At 39.4% G+C, this 25,307-nt stretch overlaps 2 protein-coding genes across 2 annotated transcripts; both read left to right on the top strand.

Annotated features, from left to right (window-relative positions):
- The first annotated feature begins 8,283 nt into the window (after positions 1-8,283).
- Positions 8,284-14,716, top strand: LOC147339235 (cell surface A33 antigen-like). The gene is made up of 7 exons (XM_086290970.1): positions 8,284-8,481; positions 8,949-9,121; positions 9,220-9,436; positions 9,629-9,793; positions 12,667-12,783; positions 12,934-13,066; positions 13,542-14,716. Exons 1-7 carry the CDS (start codon positions 8,442-8,444, stop codon positions 13,978-13,980), a joined length of 1,284 nt encoding a protein of 427 aa, XP_086147096.1. The 5' UTR covers positions 8,284-8,441; the 3' UTR covers positions 13,981-14,716.
- Positions 14,717-16,166: 1,450 nt separating this feature from the next.
- On the top strand, positions 16,167-22,528 carry LOC147339234 (cell surface A33 antigen-like). Its single transcript, XM_086299209.1, has 6 exons — positions 16,167-16,227; positions 19,545-19,717; positions 19,816-20,032; positions 20,226-20,390; positions 20,656-20,772; positions 20,869-22,528. Exons 2-6 carry the CDS (start codon positions 19,577-19,579, stop codon positions 20,973-20,975), a joined length of 747 nt encoding a protein of 248 aa, XP_086155335.1. The 5' UTR covers positions 16,167-16,227; positions 19,545-19,576; the 3' UTR covers positions 20,976-22,528.
- The last annotated feature ends 2,779 nt before the right edge of the window (positions 22,529-25,307 follow it).

The raw sequence follows: 25,307 nt of genomic DNA, 5'->3' as shown, positions 1-25,307 counted from the left end.
GCAAACCACACCAAGGTAAGCCATGATAAAAAGTAATGGAATTGCGATGCTGGTGAACAACTACATTTTTTCAGCTTCATTGTTATGTTTAAAATTGGTGCAAGAGTTGTAGGTTATAATGCCCACTGAGCCAATGAGGCCAAACTCAAGGAAGACCAACCAAAATTAATGAAATATTCAGTTGCAGAAAATTCCATAATTTGTCTTTTTTGGGGGGTTGGAATATGTTCAAAAGCTAGATTTCTGCATTCTGTCACACACACACAGCTACATAAATGGCTCTAAGTGCATTCATGTGTTGAATAAAAAAGATTACATGTTAATATTTTGTTAGTACCCTTATTTCATTGTGTTACATTTTACCCCAGGATATGTTACAACTAACCCAGACTATGGGGTTAATTGTAACATTTCACTCTTCGTGTTTGAGACCATACCATGCAATGGGTAATTGTGCTGCAGAGAAAATAGCTGCACTATTTAATAACAGAGACATGTAAATACTTTGCATTACATTTTGAATCCACTACCTTCAACGAGCTCCAATTTACAGACAGAAATGTCAAAAATGTTACAACTATCCCCGGTCTCCCCTACATATATGTATGTGTGTGGTTCTGTCCGTGTGAGTTCACTTCTGGAGATGTTTTGGATTAAAGGAACCCTAATTATCATTGCTGTGGACCCTCTCTTTCATCATATAAGTCACCTGTGCCTTCTGACCAAGGATAGGAAAATCCTGCTGTAATTTGCCAGTTTATTAAGCACACACATGTCCAGTTCAGGAAGAATGGTCAAAAATTCCCATAAACACTTCTAAACCTTGTGGAACAACTTCCCAGAAGAATTGAAGCTGTTATAGCTGCAAAGTGTGGACCGACATCATATGAATCATCCGATACAATACGTTACAGATTTACAAAGTTAAGAAATAGCACAATGTATACAAATCACTCAATAATAAATATCAAGGACTGACAGAGGTGATTATAAATAAATATCGAGAATATTGACAGGAATATTACTGAGTAGAAAAGAGAGTGTGAAAAAGGGTGTATCTATTGCAGTGTTTACAATGTATTAGATGGATGAGTTATATGGGGAGATGGCCACAGGCAGGAATGATTTCCTGTGTTGTTCAGTGGTGCTTTTTGGGAATCTCAGTCTCTCACTAAATGTGCTCCTGTGGCTAGCCAGCATGTCATGGAGTGAGTGGGAGGTGTTATCTAACATTGTCTTTATCTTGGACAACATCTGCCCCTCCGACACGACTCTAAGGGAGTCCAGCTCCATCCCCCCAACATTAGTGGCCTTGCAGATCAATTTATTTAGCCTGTTGGCATCTGCGACCCTCAACCTGCTGCCCCAGCATGCAACAGCATAGAGGATAGCACTGGCCACAACAGACTCATAGAAAATCCTGAGCATTGCCCAACAGATGTTAAAGGACCTCAGCCGCCTCAGAAAATAGAGACGACTCTGGCTCCTCCTGTAATGTGCAGTGGTGGTTTTAACCCAGTCCAGTTTATTGTCTATGTGTACTCCAAGGTATTTATAGTCCTCCACAGTTTCCACATTAAACCTCCTGGATTGAAACAGGGGTCAAGGTTTTCCTGGTCTTCCTAAAGTCCACAATCAATTTGTTAGTCTTTGCCATGTTGAGCTGTTGCTGATAAGCAAACTGAAGGGGATCCTGATGTGGTCTGACTATGGGTCAGAGCTGGTCCAGGATGAGTCTTTACAGAGTCTTCGTGATGACCGGGAATCCTGGGGGCCACTGAGACGTGGCATCTTTGGTACAGGGACAAGGCATGATGTCTTCCACAGCACTGGGACCCTCTGGAGACACAGACTCAGCATGAACAGTTTATGAAAGACTCCACAAAGCTGGGGGGCACAGGCCTCGAGGACGCAGGGACTCAGCCTATCTGATCCAGCAGACTTACATGAGTAGAGTCTTCTCATTTGCCTCTGAACCTAGTCATGAGTGAAAGTGATAGGTGGCTATGTGGAGTGTTATGTGGAGAAAGAAGGAGACACAATGGTGTGGCTCTGGATTTTCAGGCTGACTACTGGTGAAACTGTAGGTGAAACTGTGTGAGATAAAAGTGTATGTCCATATTTAACTGATTTGTAAAACATCGTGTGAGAATACTTTCATGATTATCATCTGCATGTGGTAAAAACACAGATACTGTTGCCACTTCCTCTTGATGAGGAGTGTCTTTGTCTTTTTTTTACTTTGCTAGGGAGCAACAACAGTCAGGTCTCAGCACATTAAAACAGACAAACAGCAAAATAACTCTTACACTCATGACATTCCCAGATGAAATTTAAAAAACTTTTAAAAAGACTGGGAATGCCGTGAGTGTTTCTGTATCAGCTTCTTTATGCGCTGTCACTCACTGTGTGGTTATGAAGATGAAACACTGAATCCGGGTACAGTCAGTGTTGTCGGTTTGAAGGTTTTGTTAAGTCACCCATGTCGTTGTATGCCAGTTAGGTTTTCTGTGACTCGTGAAATGTGCAGATTGAATTTCTGTAATGAAACCCTACAAATTAAGAATGGGAAGTCACTCAAGTTTACATGTGTGTGAATCCAGAGAAGGGAAAAGTTTGGGGAATAGAGTATGTTGCATCTTCAAAAAATAAAAATACAATAACTGAGCCTTACACCGGGGTATCGTTGCACTGGTTCACTGAACCTTACTTTCAGGGCATGTACAGAACATGAGCATCCATTTTCTACTGCCTCCTACAGGACACACTCTTCTTCCACTTCCTTACACATTAATGTAACACAGAACTAATACTGCCTCTCCTGGCATTACCATTGTAACAACACATTCATTCTGTTTCTTTCAGAAGATTAACAGGAACTTAGGATGTAGGTATCTATGAATAATAACTATTATGTATACTCATATTTATATAACCACTTATTTCTTGCGATACCACAGAGTAGCAAGTATACAATGTGGTGATGCTTTTGCAGACATTCAGTGTAGTGAAAATACACACTGCTCTTTACCACACCTCCTTGCCTGTTATGTGATACAGCATAAAATGCCAACTTTATGAAAACTTCAGGAAATAATTCTACAATATTTACAGAAATTCAATCTGACATTCCCAGTCTTTTTGAAAGTTAAAAATATGTATTTTGCTGAGCAGTGTGAGAAAAATGTTTGTCTTTTTTAATGTGCTGACCTAACTGTTGTTGCTCCCTACCAAGGTTAAAAAAAGACACTCATCATCAAGAGGAAGTGGCAACGGTGCCTTTGGTTTTACCACATGCAGACGATAATAATGAAAGTATTCTCACACTATGTGTTACACATCAGTTAAACATAGGCATACACTTTTATCTGCTCTACTTCCTCAGTCGTGTTTAGATTTTCTGTATTTATCAGCTGTGCAGGTTTTCTGTGCAGTGTTGCTGACTGAGGCTTGTTTTTATTTACCGACTCTTAATTGCAATTTTTAGGATAGTAGATGGTCGGGCAGCAAAAAAAAAAAAAAAGTCAAGCACAAGTGAAAGGCAGGAAGTCACCAAGTACCAGGGAAGGAATAACAAATACCGTGAACATTTTTAAATACGACTTAGAAAATCTCAGAAATGATACTGTGAAAGAAATAAAATGTCAAATCAAAATGCTGAGTTTTAATTCTGTAATATATGTGATTGGCATGTGAGCACTGACACTGAGTTTAATGGAATAGTAAATAAAGAACACCAATATTTTAAGAGTGAAGAAAATGACCCCATCACTAATGTGCAAGAACCTTTCTTTTCTACACTCTGATTTACTTAAGTCGTTGAACACCTTGCCTAATGTTTTGCACCCCTATCTGGCTCCTTAATTCCTTTGCTTCCCAGAGTGCTTGCTTGCTGTAGGGAGTGTTTTTTGTTTTGTTCTTTGGGTTTTTTGTTTGTTTGTTTGTTTGTTTGTTTTGGGGTGGGGTGGGGGGTTCTATCTGAATGTTCATCTGAGGCCTTCTCCACCCCTTTATTTCCACAGCCTGCAGGTTTCACCCTTAGTCTGGACCCTCAATATTTTCTTTCCCAGTTACCTCTTGAGCTCCTTCAGGTTTGGTTTTGCTACATTACACTGAGTGGCAAACACCTCCTTTTTCGACTACTATGCATTTGTAGTTATCAAAGTCAATTCAGTTCAATTCAGTTTTCTTTATATAGCACCAAAATACAAAAACAGTCACCTCGAGATGCTTTATGTTGCAATGTAAAGACCCTATAATATAGAGATCAGGTCAGATGATTCCTTGTGAGTAAGCATTTAGTGACAGCAGAAAGGAAAACCGCTGGAAGTTCCAGGCTCAGGCATCTGCTGCAACCGTCTGGTGGTATGGGGAAGACAAAAGACAACGTAGCAAGTTCATCCCCTGTTGTCACCGCGGTCAAGTGAGCCGTCAGTTGTGAGCCGCAGTCAAGCCATCCGCCTCTTTTCAGTCGCATTAATTTTCTTGCGCTTCTACACCGGCATTTACGGCAGCACCTTTTCTCCTTCTTTCCCGATCGAAAGCATAGACCCGCGCACAAGTACACGCGCACACGCACTCACATATTCACGCGCGCGGACTCAGACATGCACGCATACACTGCTTTGGGACAGCCCAAAGTCTGGTCGCATATTCAAAAATTCATTAAAAATCATCCTGAATAGTTGAGGTCCAACTTTCAACACATTCTTACTCTGGGACACCTACTGTGCCTCTGGGCCAAGTTTCATCCAGATTCACTGTAATATTCCTATGAAATTACAGGAAACTTGTATTCAATGCAATACAGTCAATAGAATTATGACATTTTCAAAAATTCATTAAAGATCATCTTGAATAGTTGAGGTCCAACTTTCAACACATTCCTCCTCTGGGACACCTACTGTACCTCTGGGCTAAGTTTCATCTCAATCTGCTGCATCAATAATTGTTTAATAATAATGGATCAAAAGTGCTGCTGAGAAAGTCATGACAGGGACTATAAAGAGACAGCATATTTCAGCCATATTTGCTTGTCTTCACTGACTTGCTTTGAAATCCAGATTTTAATTTTAGAATATTAGGTGTATGTGGTTCCTACAGAATTTTAAGGTTGAACGGGAATCAGAGTCTTCATCTCTCAGGCCTCTCTTCTGTGGATGCAGCTCACATCTCAGCTTTTGAGATTAGCCTTAAAACCCTCAGTTTTGACAAATAATACAGTTATAGTGGATCAGGTAACCCTGAATCTTCCCTTATTTGTGCTGCAATAAGCCTAGGCTCTTGCGGGCTTCCCATGATGTATGAATTATTTCCTTCTTTGCTCGTTCTGTGTTTATACATCTCTCTGCATTTAATCATTAGTTAGTATGTATCTCTTGCACAGTGTATATGTTGTCCTGTCTCCTTTTCATCAACCTCAGCCAGTCACAGTAGATGGCTGTCTCTCCTTGAGCCTGTTTCTGCCAGATGTTTCTACTTTTTCAAATGGAGTTTTTCCTTCCCACTCACACTAAATGTTAGCTCATATGGGGTACTTAAATTGTTGGGGTTTTCTTTGTATTATTGTTGTGTTTTTACCCAGCAACATGAAGTGTCTTTAGGCGACTGCTGTTGTGATTTGGTACTAAATACATAACATTTAACTGCTAACACTGGAATTAATTAAATTGTATAAATTCAAATTATGTATTCATTGTGATATATTCCTTGTCTTTTGAAATACTTTATTTTCTGTTTTGGACACCTTTTAAAACAACATTCAATATTACAGGAACAGAAGCTCTTCTATTTCATGAACTACCAAACTTACTGATAGTAACACACACTGCAACTGGGAAACACCAGGGAACACTTAATTAAGGCACAATACACAATATATAGGTGAATTGATTTAGCCTCTTCACCACATATGACACTGGATACTGTAGCTCCTGTGAAAAATAAGGCCTCAAATCAGAAGTACCTGACTCTGTGGTATAATTCTCAAACACGCAGCCTAAAGCAGATAACTCGTAAGCTGGAAATGGCGTGTCACAAATTTAGAAGATCATAATTTAGCCTGGAGAAACACTTTGCTGCTTTGTGAGAAAGCCCTCCGCAAAGCCAGAATATCTTACTGTTCATCACTGATTGAAGAAAACAAGAACAACCCTAGGTTTCTCTTCAGCACTGTAGCCAGGCTGACAAAAAGTCATCTAACTCCCTGACTCCTCCGCCAGACTTCTCTTTGCTAATTTCTCATCAGCGTTCAACACTCTGCAGCCTAATATCCTGGCCACTAAACTTTCCACCTGATTTCACCTGGCTGATCAGCTAATCCTGTGGATATTGGACTTTTTGACCAACAGGACTCAGAAAGTTTTGGTCAACAACTCTCTTTCCGGTCTCCGTTCCACCTCCACTGGCTCCCCCCTGGGCTGTGTGCTCTCCCCCCTGCTCTTCATCCTCTACACTGATGACTGCAGATCCACACAGCCCAACTGTCACCTGGTGAAATATGCTGACGACAGAGTTCTCCTGTCACTGCTGTCAGGCCCCTCACAACACCACGGACCCACTCTTCAGGAGTTTGTAGAGTGGTGTGACAGCTCCAACTGAATATGAGCAAAACCAAAGAGATGGTGGTGACCTTCTCCAGTAGGCAGAGGGATCTGGCTGCTTCAGTCATCACCACCATCCACAGGAATCCAGTGAAGGTAGTTGAGGAGTACAAATACCTGGGAACTATCTTTGACAACCTCCTGAAATTCTCTGCCAACACGGAGGAGATTCTCAGGAGGTGCCACCAATGGCTATACTTCCTTAGGAAACAGCAGCACACCAACAGATATCTGTGGATGGTAGAGAACTGAATATCAGCTCGTCTCACAGCTGCTACCCAGGCTAGACGCCTTCTTTTGGTAACATCCATAAGCTCCCTCATGATGCTTCCAGGTGAGGAAACGATGAAAAGAGAGCCCATTTTCAATCTTATTCCTTTGCCGGTAGTGCAATCTAACATTACAACCGACCACACAGCAAGCATTTGTTTGGCCTGCTAATATGGCGCCTCAATGAAAAATCATGGCTACACCCCATCCAGTAAGATCATGCTCCAGAGCCTTATTAACGTACAGATCTAGAAAGAAGACGCTGCATTTTTAACTCTGAGGGAGATGGAGAATGAGCCTATTTCAAAAAAAATGGAGTGTGTTCCTTTAAGTACTATATTGTATATATTGTCAAAAACTAAAGTGTACATAGCAGTTGTTGTATCTTGTTTACTGTATCACTGACAGATAATTTCAAAGTCAATGAACGCTACATTATGGTGTAATATGAAATACTGTAAGCAAATGAATAAACAGCTTAATTTTTGCTAAACCTTTGACTCTGTTTTGTTTGAATCCAACTGTTTTTTGCAGATGTACATAAAACATGTTGTTACTTTTATTATTATTATTATTATTATTATTATTATTATTATTATTATCATTATTGCACTAAATACATTTTAAATAAAGGATACTTTGATATACATTCTTCTGTAAGGTTGGAAATGTATTTTCTTCACTCTGAAATATCTTTTGAAATGCATTTTGGTTTGAAAAAAATATATTTTCAAATTCAAAAATATTTTTTTGACCATCACAAATACAACATATATTTACCATATATTTGAAATATATTTTGGCCAGGAAAAATGTTTTTTTTTTTGTTTTGTTTTTTTACCGTATGGGCATTAATATCTCAAAATTGGACATTTTAAGATGACAACACCCTTGGCTTCAGTTTCTGCGTTGCGCCTTTGCGTGTGTGTTTAGGTGATAGTACCTCGTCAAACCAGTCTGACAAGGAAACAACCACTGGTGGTGTTGATGGTGGCTTTTTCCTTGGGAACACACACCCACCCCGCCTAGTCAGACTGTCTTGTGTTTGCTATTCTCTGTCGTTTTAAACGTACCTCGTTCTTCTCATTCTTATAAAATAAAACCGAATGTTCCAAAAGAAACCAAGATAAATAAAAGCGATACTTAAATACTTAAGTAAAATGTGATTCTTTTCATTTTTTGTGCTCTCCACAAGATGAACTAAAGATTTCGAGGTCCAAATGTCAAAATTTGGCATGTTTAATTTTAAAATGAGACCTGTGGTGGGAATAAACTCAAATCCTGAAAAGCCGAATCTAATTAATGAAGTATCCCCGAAAAGGCAGGTATGCTGGAGCAAAGGACAAGCTAAAACTCGTTAGGTGGGCGGAACAGAAACGTCACCTGAACCTCCAAAGGCGACGCGATTGGCAGGGAGCGCTACCCGTCAAGGTTAGGCAGCTGGCGGATCATTCTTTACGGGGCTGTCGGGTTTCGATGCGTGTGTGTTGGTTTCTCATTTTTCTTATAAAGGAAATAAGTAGATACTGAGCCGTCGGTGGGGGTTAGTTTGAACACTAAGTGTTTGCCATGGAGAAGAGGATTTTGTACTGGACGATTCTGTGTATGGGTGAGTATTTTTTTCTTTTAATAAACATTTCTTTCCTCTGGGCCTCACCGACCTGCCACACCTGTTTGTGCACCGTCAGGGTCGCGTATTAAAAAAGAGGAGCGGGCCCAAGAAGCCCGGAGTCACCATTATTATTGCTGAATGTTTTTTAAAGTACTATATTTCAGTGCGAGCAAATAAAGTAGAAATGGGATTCGGAAACCACACAGAATATATCTCTTTCTCTGTCTTTTTCGTTTCTCATTTGCATATGAAACTGGCTCCAAAGTTGAGCTGACAGTCAGGAAGTAGTTGTAACATATCCTATGTTTTTTTTAAACACAAATGCTCAAGACAATTTCCTACAGTCAGCAGGGGAGTGGGTTGGACCCAAAGAATACAAATGGTTAAATATCAGAACTTACTGTGTTTATAACTGCAAGTGAATAATACTGATCTCTTTGATTTTGTTTTTATGTCCATGACAGTGCTGACAGGTGTCGGTGCCATTGACGTTACCATGCCCCAAAGTCAGTATGAGTTTGCCAGAGGTGACAACATCACACTGCCCTGCTCCTTTAAATCTGCAATTAACATAAACACTGCCGAAGCAGTTGTCATCACATGGACGGCTTTGGCTCTGGAACCAAATGTCAAAGATGTTGGTATCTACCTTTAATCTTTGTATTTGTGATCAAAAATCATAAGAACATGTCTTTGTGTTTTTATTACTCTTCTAATCCTGTAATTTTCTAACAGGCTACGATCCTCACTTACTACTATCCTATAAAGAAAACTGGCATCACACCCCCCTATAAAGGTCGGGTGTCCCTGGACGTGGATGTCCTGAATGGAAAGGCTAACCTAAAGCTTTCCTCCATCTCACTAGCTGACAACAAAGAGTTTGAGTGTCATGTGCAGATCCCAGATGACGAAGACGGCAACCAAGCTGCCTCCGCACGCTTGGTGGTTCTAGGTAATATATCACATGTTGTGGGCTTCCCCCTACTGTTCAGAGATATGACTGTTAAATTAACTGGAAAGTCTATCTGCTACATGTCAGCCCTGCGAAGGGTGTGACTTGCCTTTTTATCCATTACTACTTAGGAGTTTTATAGCAATTCAGTCAAAGAGAAATCACACTATATTTATATTTCTCTTTTTTTAGTGGCTCCCTCTACGCCCGTCTGTAAGATCCAGGGAACAGCACAGTACGGCCAGGATATCACCCTAAGCTGTTTGTCAGCAGAAGGATCTCCACCACCTACCTATAGCTGGGAACGTCGTAACGTGCAAAATCAGCCTGTTCCTCAACCCCCCAAAACCACTGACAGTAAGCGACACATTGATCCTGGAAAATTAATGTCACATGAGTACATAAAGTTTTACTAATCATTGCAAGAACCACTGTGGCTATCATAGTGATGCTCCACACTTAACGGTGCAAGTGGCCTTACCTTGTGTCACATAGCCACTGCTAGGGGTTTAATATTGAACCACATGGTGCTGTTTGATGCTCCCAAATCAGGACTTTTACTTGAACTACAACAACAGTGGCAGCTGTGTTTCATAGTAGAACATTTGAATATTTTCATTCATTGTAACTTTTTAAGTTTTCTTTCTTTCTTTTTGCAATAGCAGCACAAGCCACCACAGTTTCAGAATTGTTTCATAAATATTTACTCTCTGCCGCAGTCTGGTCTCATTTATAAAGCAAGACTTGCTAGGGACTATTTTTGTTTTTAGGAAGTGACAGAGAGGAAAGGCAGTTACACAATGATACTAGCAGACAAACTGCACATCTGATGTCACACCCTGCAATTATTGATTATTAAGTGTGCCTATGCCAAAAGGCACACTTATTACTATTGCTCGGATTTATTATTATTATTATTATTATTATTATTATTTTCCTTTTTCCGCCTGAAATTTTTGGACCGTAACTCGCCCCACAGTTTTGAGCTGGAATGAGTTGCTATGACTTTTGGTGTTTATTACTTCTATAGTTTTTTAAATATGAATATTTTAATGCAAGTTTTTGCCCATTGAAATGAATGGGAAGCAAAGTGAAACTTAACTTCAAATGTAAGTGAAACTTAATTTGTGGTGTGTTGGCTCACTCTGGTATGTCCCTGTATTTGGATTACCATAATGATGACAATATCAACGGCGCGCACAGCGTCGGTGCTTTCAGGAACCATTGGAATTCTTAAGGTTGCGCGTTCTGTTTGACGTTTAGTCAGCTGTGTAAAAACCAAGGAGGAGGGGGATTAATAAAGTTTTATTTTATCTAATCTAATCTAATAGCTTTAATCTCAGCCAAACCGATTTACTCACGAACAAACAAAACACTGAAAAAAGCCCAACAATAACATTTGTAGGTTGTCTAAGTGAATTATATATTACATTTAACCCGAGTAGCGAAAGTCCGCGATGATCTGAAAATGATGTGCCGGGAGTTGTGCCGTTCTCGGCCGCATCAGTAACCCTCGAGCTCCCGGCTAGCTGTCGAGCTGGTGGGTAGCAGACGTCTCCGAAAACATCGAAGCACTTTGGCAAATATGCGATATCTTGATAAACCGAGCAGATATTTGATGTTTACACAGCTACTTTCTCGCCTGAAAATATGTTAAAAGTTTATTTTGTGACCCAGAAATATTAGTAAGAGTAATTTTAAAACTTAGCAGCCGCCATTGCTGGAAACTGGAGTTTGAAACTGGAGGCAGGAGGCTCCGGTCCATTTGCACCAGAACCTCTCGCCATAAGAACAGTTTCTTCCCCTCTGCTGTTGGACACATGAACAATAACCTTATGACTGTTCCCACCCCTAACACATGACCCTACGCTGTGTTGACTGCATCATTCCATGTTTGGCACTGATCACCACCTGCACTCATGTGTATATATCATGTATATACCTATCTATTTAGCACTTTTAATTTTTAACTTTTAATTCTTATTCTTGTTTTCATGTCTATTTAAGCATAATTTATGACAGTATGTCTGCACTGAAGCACCGCAGCAATTTCCTTATGTTGTAAACCTGCCCAACATTTGGCAATAAAACCCTTTCTGATTCTGATTTGGCTGGGCCGCGCTATGAGTTCTGGGATATGGTGGGCCACGAAGGACACACCCGACCCATCCTTCAAATTCGGGGAAAAGGAGGACGCATTTGTCGGCTGCATTCGGAGCAGTCTACGAATTTGAACAGCCTTCGGCGCGTTGCTGTGACGTAATCGGTCTACAAATGTGGCCTCAGGAGGATGCAGCCCATGAATTTGGACATGACCAATAAGTCGTACAGCTGGGTGGGTGCTGTGTTACTGATGGTGAACTTTATTGTATTCATAAGGTTAGTTATTGGGTTGCCAACCGCCCCGTGCAAACGGAATCGTCCCGCATTCAGAGAAAATATTACACGTTTCGTATTGAGCTGAAAAGGAACGCAGTTTGTCCCGTACTTCAGGTAGAATGGAAGAAGACACAAAGCTGGATTTATTCAGAACGCTGTGTAAAAATAACAAAAAACAAAAAGTGAATGCAAAAGTGCATAAATATTTATTTTACGTGTTTGATGTGTGTGGCAGGGCGTGGTCTGCAGTGCAGCTGCAGGGGAGGTGGACCCACCTCAGCGGCATCTGCAATCACGCCTCTCAGGCGTAAAGTCTGTGCTCTCTCTTCCGTTTTTTTTGTTTGTTTTGTTTTTGTTTTTTTGGGTATGTGTCGGGCTGTAAGATGAAAAGCTACAGCCGGCTGTGTGGGTACAGCAACTATGTGTGAAAAGTGGTCCATAACGTAATGCTTCAAAGCGTGTTCATGCAAACATTGTCGGGTCTGCTTATGAACCTCTGCGCACAGCGTCTGCAAATCGGGGCTGTAAGAAGTCACCCCATCTTTACACAAAACTGTAAGCTGTCATCTGTGAGGCGCGAGCGGTGTTTGGTTTAACCATAGTTCATGGTGGAGAATGGCTGCTCTGCTGAGTTTTGCTCTCTGTAGCCGTTTGAATGGCAAACTACACCGATTAGCGGCGGCATAGGCACACTTAAAATTTCTTCAGAAATTTTCGCTTTCTAGTTGAACATACTATTCAGAAAACTCAGGATTTAATTTTTTCTGCATATGAAATTTAAAAAAAAAAAGAAGAAGCATGGAGCGGTTATATGTACCTTCAGTATATGTGACTAATTCTTTGTGTTTCAGAGGACGGCATCCTTTCTCTCTATAATATCTCCAAAGATACATCAGGATACTACATCTGCACTTCACGGAACAAGATCCGCTTTGCTACCTGCAACCTCACCCTTGCGGTCATGCCACGTAAGAGAAACATTTAATAGAGAAAAGGCTTTTCTTTTTTGTTGTTGTTCTTGTTATTTGTCTTTTTTAAGTAAATAAATCTTTACTCAAATTATGACGCACACCTCGGTGTTGTTCCCCCTCCTAACATGTCTGTCTTCAACCCTGCAGCATCCATGAACATTGCTTCCACTCCAGCACTAATTGGTGGAGTTGTCGGTGGCTTGGTTCTACTCATCCTCATCATCATCATCTGTTGCTGCTGTTGCAGGAAGAAGAACAAAGATGAGGAATATGAAATGGGGTAAGGTTCCATCCTCTTATTAATACAAGCAATCAACACAGAGGCACTCATGCTGACAGAACTGAATATTTTGTGGGATTTTAAGAATAGAATCTTTTTTCATGAATAAAAAACAAAATTTGCACATACCATGTCTGTGGTGTAAAGGGACCTATTCGTATGGCTGTAATCAAAGGAAGTTGCCATTATTCCTGAGCATGCAAGGGACAAAAAACTCCCGTTGTGTTTTTAAATTAACTTCATAGTAAATTAATGATGATTTTTTTTTTTGCACTGTGCCATATGAATTTTGAATTCAACGTCCATATGATTTCTTCATCTGAGCGTCAGAAAAAAACAACTTCCGTTCGTTAGGCAAGCACATTCACAGAACTTTTGTGATTTTTATTCTATTTTTTCTGTGAGTGAGTATTTTCTGTTCATTGGATGCTTTTGACTGCACTGATTGTGTGCGGGTGTTGTTTCCACTTTCTAGAGTTCATGAGGGGGAGGAGTACCACGACAAGGAGCCGGATAGAAACGGTGAGGGTCGACGTGTTGAAGTCCAGGGGAAGGACAGTTATGAGGACTCGAGTGTAAAGAGGACTGAACGCAATGAGGAAAGAAGTGATCCGGATCGCCGCGACTACGACGGTCGCCGCAGCGACTACGACGACCGCCGCAGCGACTACGACGACCGCCGCCGCGACTACGACGACCGCCGCAGCGACTACGATGACCGCCGTAGCGACTACGATGACCGCCGCCGCGACTACGACGACCGCCGCAGCGACTACGACGACCGTCGTGAGCGCTACGATGATGATCGCCGCTACCAAGACCGTCGTCGTGATGACAACCGCTACGATGATCGGGACCGTGATAGACCACCGGTGCCCAACAGTAAGCCCACAAGGAGGGACTACCATGACTAAAGCCTCCAACCTGTAAACCAGTTTCTGTTGTTGTTGGTTTTTTCTTACATACAACCAGATTATCAAATGGTGGCCTAGCTGTTACATAATGGATCGCCAGGAAACTGCAAAATTAGAGCTGAAAGAATAATATGTAATAATTTGTTTGGGAGGAATAGTTTTATGTCTTAGATTTTTAGGTCTTTTAAAGTAATTTTTCAGATTTTATATATCTGATATATTTGTCCTATGTTACTTTTTGTGTGTCGTACAGTCAGGGAACAGTGAAACGCTTGTCTCTCTGTGTACTGCCAGTTTTATGTGTAAATAAAGAATTTATTTCTACTGTGTGACATGTTTTAAGTTTTTGTCTGTAATATTTCCGTGCATGCGTCATGTTTCCTGTGAATTGTGGGAGTTTGAATGGTCTGGTAATATACTGATGTGTCATGGCTTGACACACAAACACAGGCAAAACATGCTGTCAAAAGTGTTATTGTTGCTTAAGTTTTCAGTTAATCAAATACATTTTGTCTCTCTTGCTGTTCACAATACAATTTAATGTAACTTCTTTATTAGCATCGCTGGGGGTAGTTTTCTTTTTCCAACCCAAAGAGTTATTAGCAATTACTCAAATGTTTTTGTATACAGTTGTAGAGACTCCAAACATTTACTTTTAATTTTCTATTGAGTGCTTTCAGTTTCTGTATCTTTAAAAAAATAAAATAAAATCACAAAATGTGGAACTTCTACTTTTTATCAAATTCAAACATTCTTTTTGTTATGCTGTATAATTACATGCTGTTTGGTACATATTTTGCATTGGCAATGTTATGACTATAAATGAGAATCATCAAAATCTTTTTAAACCTGTTGTGTGAAAAATGCTCTTAAAAAAGATGAAGTTGACTGGGCTTAGTTTTCGGCATGTGACACCAGAGCTCTGTTGCTTTATGTTCAGTTCCATATTTGCTCTCAACAACTAAACCTCTTAATATGTCTGTGTGGTCATTACATAATCAGTTGATTAGGAAACTGCATTGCTGAGCAGGTTTTCCAATGACGTGGCCACATTGCTTTTGTAGGTTGAATTTTTAGTGCGTTACATATTACAGAAGTTTATAGTTTTTGATTGTTTGATGACTCTTTTAATAGCATATATAAATGGTGCTTTTCAACACATAGTTAAGACAGTGTCACAGCCCGGATCAAATACAGTGGCAAGGATTGGGAGAAAACATAAGATGATAACTTAGAAAGCAGGACACAGAAACATAAAAGGTGGAGTATTCATAAGGCAGCGGTGTAAAACAAGTATGGCTGAGTGGCAGTCTATGGCTGTGTCCCAATTCAGGGTCTGCACGCTTGAAGTACACAGTAAAATTTGCAGTGTCAAACTAACACTTAAAGAGTTAAATTTAACACTGCTTCCGAGTCTATTTGGTCCCATTCGGAATTGGTGTTAAATCAACTCTTTCTAGAGTGTTAAAACTTTAGAGTAAATTTAACTCTAAATAGAGTAAATATTTAACACTGAGTAACACCGCATAGTGTTAAATCAACTTAACACTACTAGTAGTGGTAGTGTCATATTATTTACTCTATCATAGTGATAAATTAACTCTTTGAGTAAAATCCCACTGATTTTTAACACTGAATTGAGTTATTTGAAATTAACACTGGGGGTTCAAAGAACTCTGATGGGAGTTGATGTTACTCTATACTGTGTTATTCATACACTAATCTCTAGTGAAAAATTAGCTCTCATAGAGTAAAATTTGTAATTAATTTTACACCAAGTAGTGTTACTAAAACTCTTCCTGTAGTGTTACCTTTACACTAGAGTTGGATGTCTCGAGACCACTTTTACGTGGTCTTGGTCTTGTCTTGGTCTCGACGGACTTGTCTTGGTCTCGGTCTTGGTCTCGCTGTTTCGGTCCTGCGTTCTCAAATCGACATAGTGTTCGGGAGATTTGGAGTCAACCATCAGCGGAGCGGGGGGTGGCTTACTGGGCTTAAGCCCGGGTCATCTTTTCAGAAGCATGGGGTCTTTTGGAGTGTAATTTGTTAGTTAGAGGCCTGACTGACAACTGTATAAAACAAAAACAACACACGAAGCACAGAGCGCACCGTCGTAAATTCCCCCTAATTTTGGTATGATCCGAGCTCAGGCACTAGGCGACTGAGCGCAGCACCCATGTGAGCGAGGGGGGAGAAGCTGCTGCCTGCGAGTTTGCTGCAGACAGAGGAGAGCTTAAGTTTGACCAGGTACCAAAGCAAATCATTCGTACTGAACTAATAATGTAAATATGACGGTGTATCACAAAAGATTGATATCAAACTGATCACTTGGTTGCGTTACTTGCTCTTCGAGTGAATCAACAAATGGATAAATAAAAAGCCGAACAGCAATGCTGATTTTTTAGAGAGTCTTAGCTTACATTTCATATTTTCAGTTGTTACCCTCCACGGCTAAACAAACTCTCTAAATCGGTTTCAGTTGTGTACCGATGAACACAACAATGGACATAAGGAGCTTCTTTCAAAGAAAAAACTCAGGTAGATGTTATTTTATATATTATGCTTTGGATGTTGTTCAGTATATCTATGCAAAACAAGAGAAATTTCAATACACAGCAGTATATTCACAGTTGAAACCAGATATTTACATACACTTTATGGAGAAAACATAAAAACTTTTTTTTACCGTTAAACATGAATTTAGAGTAAACTTTTGTTTTAGATAAATAAATGTTGAAATATCTTTTGAATTAGTTAAATGTCAGAATAAAAAGAGGGAGCTGTCTATTTTAATCACTTTCATCAAATTTAGGAGTACATATACACTAAGTTTATTGTTAATTAATAAGAAAACTACAGACGATTCCATTCTGAGCTGAAGAAGCTTCTGATAGGTTAGTAGAGTCCATGTGAGTAAATTGGTGGCACAGCTGTGGATGCATATAAGGCAAAACACAGAGCCTGTTTCTTTGACATGGGAAAAATCAAGAGATGTCAACCAAAACACCAGGAAAAGAATTGTCGAGCTCCATAAGTGTGGCTCAATTTTGAATACAATTTGGTGCCATTTGCAATTAAGAAATACAGATAGTTTCTCTCTTTACTCTTAAAGTTAAAAATATGTTTTTTTTATATTTATCAATCTAAAAAAATAAACATTTAGTCTGATTTGATGTTACAATTAAAAAAGTGTTTGTGTTTTTATCTGAAGAGTACATAAATATCTGGTTTCAACTGTATATTTGATGATGTTGGTGTTTGGCTTGATTGTCAGCACAAAGAGGGAGAGAGAGGAACAGAGAGGGAGAGAGAGACTGACAACAGAACAGAGATGGAACAAGAGCAGGTGAGACACACATGTTAGTCAAATGGTTGTTTGCCAAAACTCATCAGAACATGTATCTAGTACCTAGTGTTTCTTTTTAGATACCATTTGTTACTTTTCAAATTCTATATTTATTAAGTTATGCAGGCTTGTTTGCACAACAAGGCTAAATAATTATATAAACTTTTCTCAATCTAAATATTGTACTTTGGTAGAATTAAAAAATAAGTGTAGTGCAGGTCTATGATGATTTTTAGTGCTACTATCATCTAGTTCTGATTCTGGTTCTGTCTTGGTTACTGTTGTAGTCCTGTTTTAATTCCGGATCAGTTCTGGGTCTGGTTGAATTGGGGTTTAGTCCCTGTGTCTTGATACAGGCCCGACTTTGTTCTGCCTTGCTGCTTAATTAAAAAACTAGTTTAAGGTGTCCTGCATATGTATATAGAATAGCATCTGGCTGCAGTTTAAAGACTTTTTTTTGTCTCAGTCTCGGTCTCGGTCTTGGTCTCGTCTCAACTTGGTCTTGGTCTTGTCTTGGTCTCGATACCCTCTGGTCTTGGTCTTGTCTTGGTCTTGGATTAGGCGGTCTTGACTACAAGTCTACTTTACACACAATTCACTGTTTTGAAGCACGAAAACCTGGTTTTTAATAATGCTTTTACATATAAAACAAGTAAGCAAAAACCACAACTAGATAATACATTTAACAGCTTTATTTTCATGTCAGGCTCAAAATATAAAAACATCTCATGCAGTGTATAAAACACTTTAAAACAATGAATTTAGTTTGGCATAAAACGGCAATATGGAACGACATACAGGGAGGAATCTGAAATGCCATACTTGATTTGAAGAAGCAACACAGCTCATTTATCTTCAACACCTTCAGCACCATATTGGGATGCAGTCTGTTCCTAAATGTATGATGATGGTCATGAAAACACAGGGTTTCCATCAGTTTTCCACAGAGCAATACAATGCCATCTTTCACAACAATACTTTTGATCTTACAAAAAAACGGAATCTCAGACACTACATCTGTACAGATGATAAAGTCAGGGCGGTACTCTGTACCATGTGTTATTATCCACTTAGCTGAAAACAAACTGGTAGACAACACAGCTCCAAGCAATTTCTGGACCTTCTTCCAGCTCTCCAAGTGTCACCATCTTTCCTGGTCCTAAAGCTAATCTTTCAAGGCTAAAGTACTCCCAATGCTTTATTTTATTACTATTATATTTATATTTATTTTTACTTGTGGTGTCCTGTAAAGGTACGCTCTTTAAGGCTGCATCTTTAGCCTGAGGATGAATCTCAAAAAACACTTCCTCCATTGAGGAGACAAAACTGTTCACAGTAGATTGGCGTAATCCAGCTGCCCTGAGCTGTGCAACAGCAGAGGCACACATATGTACACAATGTAGCTTGCCATCACCAGTGTGTGAATGTGTGTGTGAATGGGTGGATGACTGGATATGTAAAGCGCTTTGGGGTCCTTAGGGACTAGGAAAAGCGCTATATAAATACAGGCCATTTACCATATCCAAAGTGCTCTTACAGTATTTGACCTTTTCAGATGTTGTGGGTGTTTCTTCTACATTAGTTGACATCACCTCCCCTGTAGTTCTAACTTCTTTAACTGCCACATCAGGCTGTAGATTAACACCAGTGTCAGCCTGTTGGTCAAAATAGTTAAGGTGTTTGGTATTTATGGGCAGAAATCTGTGCCACCAGAAACTGAATTTGAATAAGTTCAATTTGAATTTGAATTGCTCAGATTGAATCTGAATTGTAACTTGAATAAATGCTTTTGAAAACTGAATTTGAATTAGTCTAATTTGAAATTGAATTTATGGTTTGAAAATGATCATCACTAAATTGAAATTGAATTTTATATTATGAAAATGAATTGATTTGCTTTGAAACTGCATTTTATCCTTTAAAAATTCAGCTCTCGAATAATTTCAGTTTCACTTCTCACCATTCAGTTTCAGTTCTACAATTCAATTTCAGTTCCAAAATTCAGTTTTTTGGAACTTACATCCGGTTCCGGTTCAAGCGCAGATTAATAGAACTACGTTTTACTAGCGGACCGAAAGTGTTACTGACGGGAATCTACAGCGTCTTGAGCTGAATCAAGACTTCAGAATCAAGACTTCAGAAGTCATTCTGAATTTTTATTTTATTTTATTCATGAATAATACTGATCTCTTTGATTTTGTTTTTATGTCCATGACAGTGCTGACAGGTGTCGGTGCCATTGACGTTACCATGCCCCAAAGTCAGTATGAGTTTGCCAGAGGTGACAACATCACACTGCCCTGCTCCTTTAAATCTGCAATTAACATAAACACTGCCGAAGCAGTTGTCATCACATGGACGGCTTTGGCTCTGGAAGCAAATGTCAAAGATGTTGGTATCTACCTTTAATCTTTGTATTTGTGATCAAAAATCATAAGAACATGTCTTTGTGTTTTTATTACTCTTCTAATCCTGTAATTTTCTAACAGACCCCGATCATCACTTACTACTATCCTATAAAGAAAACTAGCATCACACCCCCCTATAAAGGTCGGGTGTCCCTGGACGTGGATGTCCTGAATGGAAAGGCTAACCTAAAGCTTTCCTCCATCTCACTAGCTGACAACAAAGAGTTTGAGTGTCATGTGCAGATCCCAGATGACGAAGACGGCAACCAAGCTGCCTCCGCACGCTTGGTGGTTCTAGGTAATATATCACATGTTGTGGGCTTCCCCCTACTGTTCAGAGATATGACTGTTAAGTTAACTGGAAAGTCTATCTGCTACATGTCAGCCCTGCGCAGGGTGTGACTTGCCTTTTTATCCATTACTACTTAGGAGTTTTATAGCAATTCAGTCAAAGAGAAATCACACTATATTTATATTTCTCTTTTTTTTAGTGGCTCCCTCTACGCCCGTCTGTAAGATCCAGAGAACAGCACAGTACGGCCAGGATATCACCTTAACCTGTGCATCTGCAGGAGGATCTCCAATGCCTACTTATAGCTGGAAACGTTATTGTGAGCATAATCAGCCTGTTCCTCAAGACCCCCAAATCACTGACAGTAAGTGACACTTTGATCCTTTAAAATCTTTGCTAACAAGAACAAATGTGGACATGATCAGAGCGACGCTACGCTTGGTGTAAAAGTGAGCTTTACTTTTGTTTCACAGCCACTGTTTGGTATTTAATATCAAAACATATTAAACATGATGAAAGTGAAAGAAAGTGAGCAGTCAGATGTGCAATGTCACTCTTCTCTATCACAGCCTGTATTAATTTATTGTATCAAATTTGTTGTATATCAAACCACATTTTTTGTGTTTCAGAGGACGGCATCCTGTCACTGTATAATATCTCCAAAGATACATCAGGATTCTACATCTGCACCTCACAGAACAAGCTCCGCGCTGCTACCTGCAACCTCACCCTCTCGCTCATGCCACGTAAGAGAAACATTTTTTTTCATAGAGAAAATTCTACAGAAAATTATTATGATACATACCCCTGTTGTTCCCCCTGTTAACTTGTCTGTCTTGCAGCATCCGTGAATGCTATTACCACTGGAGGAATAATAGGCAGAGTTCTTGCTTACCTGATCTTTCTCATTATCATCATCATCATCTTCTTCTTTTGCCAAAATAAATAGCAATGAGAATTACACCGTCGGGTAATGTTCCTCGTTCTGGAAGATTCAAGCATTTATTAAATCATTTTTTATGAGATGACTGGGAGAAAGAAGACACTTCAGGATCCTTTTCAGAGGAGCAGGGACATTCGGTGCATTTCTCCCCCCTGTTCTTTCTTACCCCCACCCCCAAAAAATATATATATTTTTTAAAAAGTCACGTATTTGTCTTATGATGCCTTTACTGCAACCAGACCAGAGTCTACACACATATTTGATGAATATTTCTTTTCCAAGCTGTACAGAAAGAGGACAATGCGACCAACACTGTGTCATTTCTCTATATATGAGGTTTGTTCTTTTCTTGTAATTAAGGAATTTATTACTATCACACAATTTTACCACTAGCCTATTTAATTCTTTCTGTGTGATCTTTCTGTACATGCATTAGGTTTATTTGTGAACTGTGTACAACTGTGACTTCGCTGCCGTTCACTCTGGGTTGGTCACATTCTGATGTGAGTCATTGCTCGATTGCGTAAAGGCAGAAACATCGACTACCTTCAGTTTTCTATCAAGTGCTTTCTGTTTCTGTATTTAAAAAAACCACAGTATTAGGGAAACAAAAATTAGAACTTCCACTTTTCTTTGACTGTATGAATTTCAGGACTCAGTCGCGGTTAGCTGCTGCTAACTGCATGGATTTCGTTTTCCGATTACTTAATCCCAAGAGCATCAGGAGAGTGACCAGATACACAAAATGGTTATTACTGTCAGCCAAAGTACTCTCACTAACAATTTATCCCCTGAATTATTTATGCACAAGTTGGGGAAGCAGTGTATAGTAGTAAAACAACTGTCTGACTGCAATTGCATTATGCTTTCCAGTGAAGTGTTTGCAACATCTGTGTGGTTTTCGTTTTTTATGAAATAAATTTAAAGAATTGGAAAGTGTGAGGGTGGCTGTTCAAAAGGAAGATGGATCGATTGACAGATGGACCTCACCTAGACTTATGCATTTCAAATCGGTGTGTTTGCATGCTGGTGAGAAGCTGGTCTACTTGCTGATGCTGAACTAGCTTTTTTATTTACATTTATTCTTTTACTTACTTGTTTACTGCTTTAATACCACAGTGTGGGACTAATATGGCTTTAAAATGTAAAATCAAGTGATTGAGATCTCCTGTGTGACATTTTTACTCTGGAGTATCACACTCTTGTTATAGTACTTTGCACTGTAAGAAGTGACTGTTAGCGGTACCCACCTTCTATATGCAGGTCTTCACATCTGCAGCTGTGTAACTGCTGGATAGACATGTTGCAGCAGCCAATGGCTATTGAAGTCCCTGATAGTGTCTCCTCTTTTTCCTCCTGTCTGTCCAGAGCTCCTGGGTTTCTAATTATGCTTTTCTAACACACATTTGCACATTATCTGTAAGTCCATGTAAATTTGTGCAATCGCATTGATTTAAGAATCTGATTATGGTCAGCACTAAGGCATCAAAATCCTGCTTTGCAGTTATGCTTAATCTGTATGTTACTGTTACTGTATGTTTTTTAGTTTAGTTTTTTTTTGGGGGGGGGTTGTACTATATTTTATAAATATTTTGCTCTTTTACTTTTCTTTTTACTGCACTATACTGCTGAGTGACTGTCTTCATTGCAGTGTTGACCCTAACTTGCATATGACAAATAAAAGTGAAACTGAACTGAAATACATTTCTAATCACACATGAATACAAACACATGGCTGTATCTTATATAAAACTATATACGGACTCATAAAAGATAAGCATGCACTTCAGCATCTACTGATCACTTATAAATACAGTAAGCTAACTTTCCCTTGGTGACAGAGCAGTGACCTATGCCTGGTGCACTCGTAGCACAATCTGCTGGTGATCCTGTGTTTGACATGAAGACGTCCCACTGTGAGCACATGGAGTGATGTGCTTAACAAATAAAATGCACAACAATGTTGTAGTAAAATATAAAAGAAAAAATACAACAAGTCAAGAAACAAGTATTAAAACAGCAACAAAAACTAAGGTTGTTAATACCGAAATATTTAGGTTGATGTGTGCTAAAAGGCACACCATAAAAATGTGTCTTTAGTAACAATTTAAAATGTTCGAGCATTTGTGCAGATCTAATATTAAGAGGCAGACTATTCCAGAATCTGGGACTTGCCACAGAGAAGGCTCTGTCGCCACGAGATTTAAGTTTAGTCTGTGGAATAGATAAGGTTAGTTTTAACCAGAACCTCGTGGTTCTATCTGGAGCGTAAATAAAAAGGAGCTCAGACTGTTTAGTGATTTAAAAACAAAATGAAAATTTTTAAATAGGATCCCGTAAGAAACAGGCAGCCAGTGTAGACAGGCCAAAACTGGGATAATATGCTCCTTCTGTTTTGTACCAGCTAGCAGATAAACAGTTGCATTTTGGACCAACTGGAGACGATAGATAGAAGCCTGGTTCAAACCAAAAATATAGAGAATTGCAGTAGTCCAGTCTGCAAGTAATAAAAAGATGAATAACATGTTCAAAGACATTTGCTGGAAGGTATGGCTTAACCTTGGCTAGCTATCTCACATGAAAAAAGCTGGATTGGATTACTACGTTCAGCTGCCTACACAGTTTAAAGGAACCTTCGAGGTACGCACTGAGGTTTTTTACATTTGACTTACAGTAGGAAGATAAGGGGCCCAGGGCACTGTCACTGTGTTTATTAACAATGTTGCCAAAAATGACAACTTCTGTTTTGTTTTTAATTCATTTAAAAAAATGTAAAGCCATCCAATGTTTAAAGTCATCAAGGCAACGTAATGACAGCTAAAGTGGGTCTGTCCCTGCTTTTAAAGTCAGATAGATCTGCAAGTCATCTGCAAAACAGTGAAATGAAAGGTTGTACCATAAAAAAATAGAGCCCAGAGGCAACATATACAGTGCAAACAGGGCAGGACCATGATTAAGAGGGGTTATTTTGGAGCTGTGGAGGCCCATGCTGTCATAAAAAGTCCTTCCAGATAAGTAGGGCCGAAACCCCTGGAGAGCAGACCCTTTTAGCCTAGCATACTCCAGCCATGATAGCAGCATATCATGGTCGACCATGACAGAGGCTGCTGTCAGGTCCAACAACAAGAGGGCAGCAGAGCTGCCAGAATCCAGAGTTAAGAGAAAATAATTGAAAACCCTTAAAAGTGCTGTCTCAGTGCTGTGTAGTGATTTAAAACCAGACTGAAGCTTTTCAGAGATCAAGGTGTGTGGTATCGCAAGAAATTAGTTGGTTATATAAATATATGAGTATGCATAATAGTTATTATTCATAGATACCTACATCCTAAGTTCCTGTTATTCATCTGAAAGAAACAGAGAGAAAGAGTGTGTCGTTACAATGGTAATGCCAGGAGAGGCAGTAGAAGTTCTGTGTTACATTTATGTTGTAAGAAAGTGGGAGAAGAGCGTGTAGGAGGCAGTAAAAATGGACACTGATGTTCTGAACATGTACTGACAAGACGGTTCAGTAAACAAGTTGCAACCATACTCCATTGTAAGGCTCAGTTATTTTATTTTTATTTTTTGAAGATGCAAGAAGGTGATTAATCAATCTTGATTAAGATCAAGGTGCCTGCAACTGTAAATCGATCACTTTCTCCAGAACTTTTGAGAGAAAGGGGGGTTTCGAAACTGGCCTGTAATTAGCCAGAACAGTTGGGTCCAGGCTGTGTTTTTAAGAAGAGAAATACAGCCTACTTAAAACATGACAGGACACACCTGTACCAAGGGAGGCGTTAATGAATTTCTTGTTTTTAATTCATTTTAATTAATCTGTTAATTAATTAAGGGATTTAAAAGTACAATATAAACCAGCTAAGTAGTTTATCTCCCTATGTAGTGCTAACAATAATTAAAATATATCAGCGATAACAAAGTTGGGGAGTTTGAAGGGTGAAAGGGGGTTGATTAAGGAATCATGGCCGAGAGAAACACACATGGAGCGCTGTAGTAGAATGAATACATTAATGAATAAAACAATACCTTTGATTTCTAAACACTAGATGGCAACGTAGAACCTCCCAAAAAGCTGTGTTCATCAGCTGATAACCAAAATAACCTGCACTTCCGTTGTTATCATTAAAGTGATTACTGAGCTTTTAACTAAGGGTGGGAAAGGGTGACATATTTTCAACAGCAACTTTAATTTTATTTTACTCACCGTGGTTAAGACTTCACTGCCGCCATCCATTGTTGCAGACGCTGGAAGGAACTGGGAGCCTGTGTAAAGCTGCACAGCTGATAGTGAATATGGCAACATTTGAACTTCAGAATAAAATTACAATCGGTCAGTGGTGA

Source organism: Aulonocara sp. 'chitande type north' Nkhata Bay, linkage group LG1 (genome assembly GCF_057382095.1).
Source record: "Aulonocara sp. 'chitande type north' Nkhata Bay isolate Kocher_YH1m ecotype deep benthic linkage group LG1, A_spYH_male_GT1.1, whole genome shotgun sequence".
Taxonomy (NCBI): Eukaryota; Metazoa; Chordata; class Actinopteri; order Cichliformes; family Cichlidae; genus Aulonocara; species Aulonocara sp. 'chitande type north' Nkhata Bay.
Note: the sequence above shows the minus strand (reverse complement) of the source record. Positions and strands in the feature narration are given on the sequence as shown.

Coding starts and splice junctions, on each gene's coding strand:
- LOC147339235 (XM_086290970.1), top strand. CDS start 8,442: ATGGAGAAGAGGATTTTGTACTGGACGATTCTGTGTATGG. Junction 8,482..8,948: donor CTGGACGATTCTGTGTATGG/GTGAGTATTTTT, acceptor TGTCCATGACAG/TGCTGACAGGTGTCGGTGCC. Junction 9,122..9,219: donor TGGAACCAAATGTCAAAGAT/GTTGGTATCTAC, acceptor ATTTTCTAACAG/GCTACGATCCTCACTTACTA.
- LOC147339234 (XM_086299209.1), top strand. CDS start 19,577: ATGCCCCAAAGTCAGTATGAGTTTGCCAGAGGTGACAACATCACACTG. Junction 19,718..19,815: donor TGGAAGCAAATGTCAAAGAT/GTTGGTATCTAC, acceptor ATTTTCTAACAG/ACCCCGATCATCACTTACTA. Junction 20,391..20,655: donor AGACCCCCAAATCACTGACA/GTAAGTGACACT, acceptor TTTGTGTTTCAG/AGGACGGCATCCTGTCACTG.